The 6146-nt window shown below is 41.4% G+C and overlaps 1 protein-coding gene across 1 annotated transcript; it reads right to left on the reverse strand.

Annotated features, from left to right (window-relative positions):
• Positions 1-2037: 2037 nt before the first annotated feature.
• Positions 2038-4012, reverse strand: dlx5a (distal-less homeobox 5a). The gene is made up of 3 exons (XM_004547898.2): positions 3392-4012; positions 2807-2991; positions 2038-2577 (listed from the first exon to the last, which is right to left on the reverse strand). Exons 1-3 carry the CDS (start codon positions 3747-3749, stop codon positions 2263-2265), a joined length of 858 nt encoding a protein of 285 aa, XP_004547955.1. The 5' UTR covers positions 3750-4012; the 3' UTR covers positions 2038-2262.
• Between the last annotated feature and the right edge of the window lie 2134 nt (positions 4013-6146).

The raw sequence follows: 6146 nt of genomic DNA on the forward strand, positions 1-6146 counted from the left end.
CCCCGGTAAGCTCTTATATATTGCCTGCAAAATTAGCTGTTATTACTGTCACTGTTTAGTGATGGCGAGCTTGAAAAAAAAAAAGCCCTCTGCAATCAAGAACCAAGCGCATCTTTGCAAATTATAGGTAATTGTCAATGTCCAGATTATGATAATGGAGGCCCTAATCCTGGAGAATAATTATTGTGGAGTGTTACAGTTGAAGCTGTCCAGTAAAGCTAACTGTCATTATTTAGACTCGATTTGCAAAACGGGGGGAAAACTAGCTGAGTGGAAAATGTTCGGTTGGGAAATAAACGGAGGCTCTCGATATAATGGCACCACAAGTGTGTGTGTGTGTGTGTGTGAGAGAGAGAGAGAGAGAGAGAGAGAGAGAAAGGTGTGTGTCTTTGTGTGTGTGTGTCTGTGTGTGTATGTGTGTGTTTGTATGTGTAGGAGACATATAAACCCGTGTGTGCCCGTCTGTTCGCGCGCCAAAGTGTTCTTGATCACGTGCACGTGCCCTGTTAAATTTTTACATTTCTGGAGTGACACACTAGCATCGCAGTGACCGCTCTGCAGTTTCGTTCACAGCAGAAATCGTGCTTAAAGCAGCAGAGCTGCCAGTGCTTTAGGGACAGCGTTTCCTATAGCTGTGTGTGTGTGTGTGTGTGTGTGTGTGTGTGTGTGTGTGTGTGTGTGTGTGTGTGTGTGTGTGTGTGTGTGTGTGTGTGTGAAGTCTATTCAGTGGGCTGCAATCAGGAAGAGGGTTCTGTGTCAGGTGGAAATGGTAACTTGCATGGGTCAGTGTGTGGGTCAGATGCAGCATTGTTTAGTGTATGTTGTGTGAGAGAGAGAGAGAGATAAAGTGAGAGAGAGAGAGAGAGAGAGAGAGAAGGGGAGGCATTTTGTGTGCAACATTTGTAAAAACTCACTTATGTGATCTTGGCGCATATGGTCGGGCAGATTCAGTTAGATCAATTCTCTTAAGTTTGTCACAGTGGCACGGTTTGTTTAATGGATTTTTTTTAACCCCCACTGGCAGAGCTGGTATTATCGGCTGCTAATGACATGTTCAAACTGTGTAGGATTTTCTTCCTTTTTCTTTTCAGTTCTTGCATTTTTTAAGCAGGAAGGTGGGCTGTGTACGGCGGCCGGGAGTGGCAGAGCTCTGGAGCCGGTCTACCCCCACAGGAATGCGGATTGTCTCAGATCTCCGTGCCGCCCCCCTCGCCTCCTCTCTTGCCATTCAAAGCGACTAATTGTAGGGGACACAAAGAAGTGAGAAAGGCTGCAGACCGTCTGCAGGAAGAAGCGGGCACTTCCCTTACAGACTATCTTAAAGACTCAATCAGGTGCAATAATAATAAGAATAAAAATATGAAGAAGAATACGGGGACTGACTGAAAAATATGAATTATTACTGTATCATGAGCAAATCCTATCATGTTACCATTTGTCTGATAAAATTAAAAATGACATTAAGAAGATAAGCTACTGCCGACTTACTGTAGCAATAATAGATGCAATATTACAGAACAAATACACCCAGCTCGATTCAGTAAAATGTGATTGGTGTGGTCGGCTGACGCTTACCATTGCCTGTACCGTTCCTTTTACAGGTATTTATCTTGACAAATGTTTGCTTGATGTAAGCTCAGTCAGAAATTTGCCCTTTAATTTTTCCGATTTTGCATTCATCGCAAATGGATAAACTGCCTTCATTCAAATATGTTTTTTTTTAATTGTCATTTCTTAGGAAAAAAATAGACTAAATTTTACCTGCAAAAATCTTTTCAGACAAATACCATTTTTTAGTAAATATAAAACATAAAAAAACCCCAAACGACGCACTCCTAGGCCGTAATTGCACATGAAAACCATTAAGATTTGATGCTGATCGTTCAGCTCGACGTACCTCGCAGCCGTGATTTACAACCTTGTGGAAGCAAACAACAAAAAAATGTCACCTGAGGCTGTCTGCGAGCTTTTGTCGTGATTTTCAGAGAAAATAACTGAGGGTTTAAAATAACAAGAGACTGCAGGGAGGCAGGGGGGTGGGGTTCAAAGTTCCATTGTCCATTTAAACGTTTAATAGTCTTCCAAAATGCAATAAATTACATGCACACATTTACACATTTTACACGTTTCTTCTATGACTGCCATCAAATACATTGCATATTCCTCTGAAATTTGAACACGAGTCCCATAGAAGGAGGGGGAAATGAAATCAACAATAGGTTTGTTTTTTGTTTAGTGTAGTTTTCTTTCTTTTCTTTTTTTTCAATATAACGTCCCCGCTCCAAGAGCCAACGAATGCTGTATTGAGTTAGGGGTCTGCAGGTGGGAAGTCATGGAGCTGCCGGCTGAGGTGTACCATGACCCCGTGTTTTCCAAAAAGTTAGAAGCCGTCGTGTTGATGCTTTGTGGCTGTAGACTGTGCGGCCTGGAGGGACCCTGTGTGTCCCAGACGGCCGGGGACTGTGGAGAGTTGCAGGCCATGGGGTCGCTGGAGCTGGGGCTGTGTTCCGGGGGAAGCTCGCCGTTTTTCATGATCTTCTTCATCTTTGATCTTCTGTTTTGGAACCAAATTTTCACCTGTAAGGAGCCAAAAATCGCATTATTATTATGATTACTTCCGAAATCACCTCAAAAACAAATGGAGCTTAAAAAACGCTCCTTGCGTAAAAGCGCACAAAGAAAGCCAGAAAACATCGCAAAATCATTATTTTATTCTCAACATTTGAAACACTTAAAACACGATAATTTCTTCCAAATTAAAAGTGATTTGAGAGATCTGAGATGTATTTTTCATCGAAAATCCCACCTGTGTTTGCGTTAGCCCCAGCGAGGCGGCCAGTTCGGCTCTCTCCGGCAGCGCCAGGTACTGTGTGTTCTGAAACCGCCTCTGCAAGGCGGCCAGCTGGAAGCTGGAGTAGATTGTCCGGGGTTTTCTCACTTTCTTCGGCTTGCCATTCACCATCCTCACCTCAGGCTCGCTTATCTCTTTTTCTATTAAAAAACAAAAAAACAAAACCGTGTATAACCATGTATCCATTTCCCCCAAAACCGCATTATCGGAATTTATCTATTACGTGTGTGTGTCATCGTTCAGATGTATTAAAATAACAGTAATAACAAAAAAAACATACATTTTTATGGACCAGATGCATTTCAGTCCAACTAAAAGGAAAGTAAGTGGTTCCTTTAAATGGACTTAAATGAAATAATTTGAAGCATGCATTTGCATTTTTTCTTTTAATTACACATTTATAGACCTTTAGTGCAAATCAGCAGTCGACGAAATGGTAAACCTGGATAAAAAATTTAAAAAACCAACCATATATTTATTTTTTCTTCATAACCCTCTAACAATCTGCTTTTATTAAAATATAAAATGTTAGGCCCGTACCTTGTGGACTCGGCTGGGCTTGCACTCTGCTGTAAGTCCCAGCATACTGGTGGTAGGAGGGGGTCGTGTAGGAGCTGTAATCTGTGTAGGATTTTGTCGAGTAATTTCCAGCAGATCCGTTTACACCCGGGTACTGGTACTGATAGGCATTCAGAGGCTTCCCGTAAGAGGTGGAGCTGGGCGAGCAGTAGCCGTGAGCGACTCCTCCAGCGGGACTGTAGTAGCCAGAATCCGTGGCGGAGGATTCGGGTAAAGTAGGAGATTCCTGAGACGGATGGTGCATGCTGGAGAGTTGAAAGGAGCTCTCAAAGTCTGCAGATTTCACACTCGGGATCCTCCGGTCAAAAACTCCGGTCATACTTCGAGAGAGAGCGCGTGGGTTCGTTTTTATTTAATCAGCAGGGGAAAAAAACACGAAAGAAAAAAAAATCAATAATAAAAACCGAGAGCGTCTGTCTCCAGAGCGGTGTAGAAAAAAAACTACACTGGCATTGTTGAAAGGCTCTCAGGCCGTCGGGCTCTGGTGAAGACTGCAGCCAGCCCCGCAGCAAAGACTTGGTTAAATCCTAAATCGCGCTCTTACGCACTGCAGGGAGGATCTGGTTCCATTGGCCAAGGCGCACACAGACACAGCTACACCCAATTCACTCCGCCAGCTTTCTTATAAGGGGGGAAGCCACCCGGGCTGCATGTTGGCTGCATTGTTGTGTTTTTATACTATCAATCAATGGCAGCAATTAAAGTGTCGCCAATTCATCAGAAGGATAAATTAGAAGGACAAATCCTATTACCAAAAAGGCCCGTGCTGCAAGAGCCACCGATTATCACGCTTGTCTTTATTAATCTTTATTTACGCGTTTTTATCAGAACAGAATTCACTAGCTGCTCTAGTCACGCATGGAAACATGGAATCAAATTTAATAATCTAATAATAAAAGAAAATCGCAAAGACATGAAACTGAGCAGCTTAAGCCAATGAGCTCGGGTTTTTTATACATACATATATATATTCTCATTTTCGTTTTAAGAGGCACATAGCCTAACCCCCATGGAAATTTCAAAAAAGCTTTTCTTGCATCAAATGAATGATGCCAAATATTCTGTACATCATCGGCAAATCAAACACGGTCTGTTTACACAGCTCGGCATCAATAAACGGCTCATTAAATATTAATCCATGTTATTCCCTCCTGAAGCATGCTGCCGAGCACACAAACCAGAGCTCCGGCCGTCAGCCCACACATTCAGTGGTAAACAGCGCCGACAAGAGGACAAAGCGAGGGGCTGCACGTCGTTCACCTTGGCAAACCCACAACACAACATAAAATAAATGCACTCAAATTTGACACAACCCAGACGCCCAGATTAAAAATATACCCATTAGATTAAATTAACGGGGAAAGGGGAATCACGTGACACTGGTAACAGTTTAATCTGATAAAAGAGCCTGCAACTGTTTCAAAGTTTTGGAAGACTACATGGGCGTTTCAGCAGGTGCTGCTAACTGGATGCACACATGCGGAAACATTCTGCATGTTTCATAACTCAAATCTGCAACTCATACAATAAATAATTTAATTTAAACGGCATCAGCTACGCGAAACCAGGCTCACAGTTAAAGAGACATGCAGCACTATCTACTCTCCGAAAACAGAAAGAGAAAGAGCACCCGAAAACAATAACGCAGATTCATTTAATGTGACATAAATACATAACTACACATTAATAAACAAATGGCTTACACAGTGACACCCCTCCATGTCAGTCATATCATTTTAAATAGACCCTCTAAATGTCCCATGGATGGACAGGATTAGAAATGAGTCAATTAGAAAGAGGCGAGGCTGAGATGGTTTGGACATGTGCAGTGGAGGGATAGTAGATATACTGGGCAAAGGGTGCTAAATAAGGGATAGGAAGAGATGGCGGTTGTGGCAATCACTAAAGAGACCAATGAAGAAGGATCCCTCTTATTATTGTTTTTCTTTCACCCCAGTCAGATGTAAAATGGGGAATCTGGATGAGCAAATAATAAATAAACATACACATTCAAAAACATTCAATAGAAACAACCTACCTGTGTGTATCGTCTTCAGCTTTTTTGTTACTATAGACAATAATTCACTTCTTGAGCGTGTACATCTAATTTTATTTCATTCATTCCGCTTAATTAAAGTTTAAGTAATTTTTAGCATAAGTAAAATTCAACGTGTAATATAAAATCACATGGCTTGATAAATCTTCTGTATGTACCGTCGTTATATTATAATGAACTATAACGTTGGAATTTCTTTGTGGATCCATTACCATGCACTAGCTATGGGTATTATAAAAAAACAAAACAAAAAACTTTGGTACCCCGGAAATGCTTCCTCCGCCGAAGAAACAAACTACTTGGTATGTTGCTGTGCTTGTTGACATTTTTAAAAACCGAGATTCGTGGCTATATACATATATATGTACGTATTTAAACCAGACCTGTATTTTAGCCAGGTTATAAAAAGTCATGTTGTTTTTTAAGCCAGGTAAGCGATCTCTGTGGTGGTTTTTTTTAAAGATTTGAATTAGCATCACTACTGAGACCGCGCAGCGTGCGTCTGACGTCACCGAAAAGCAAGATAGTTCCCCACTTTGCATAAATCTAACCGTTAATATTTCCCCTCAAGTCGAAATAACCGTATTTGAAATGTTTGCAACCGTGTAAAATGTTAACTTTGGCTAATAAAATACTAAATCTGATAGGAAACGTGATTTT

This window comes from Maylandia zebra, linkage group LG22, assembly GCF_041146795.1.
Source record: "Maylandia zebra isolate NMK-2024a linkage group LG22, Mzebra_GT3a, whole genome shotgun sequence".
Taxonomy (NCBI): domain Eukaryota; kingdom Metazoa; phylum Chordata; class Actinopteri; order Cichliformes; family Cichlidae; genus Maylandia; species Maylandia zebra.

What these genes read in the sequence shown, in the direction of transcription:
- dlx5a (XM_004547898.2), bottom strand. Translation starts at nt 3,749, where the DNA reads ATGACCGGAGTTTTTGACCGGAGGATCCCGAGTGTGAAATCTGCAGAC. An exon ending in AGCCCAGCCGAGTCCACAAG is followed by an intron (nt 2,992 to 3,391) that starts GTACGGGCCTAA and finishes GTTTTTTAATAG; the next exon opens with AAAAAGAGATAAGCGAGCCT. An exon ending in TGGGGCTAACGCAAACACAG is followed by an intron (nt 2,578 to 2,806) that starts GTGGGATTTTCG and finishes GGCTCCTTACAG; the next exon opens with GTGAAAATTTGGTTCCAAAA.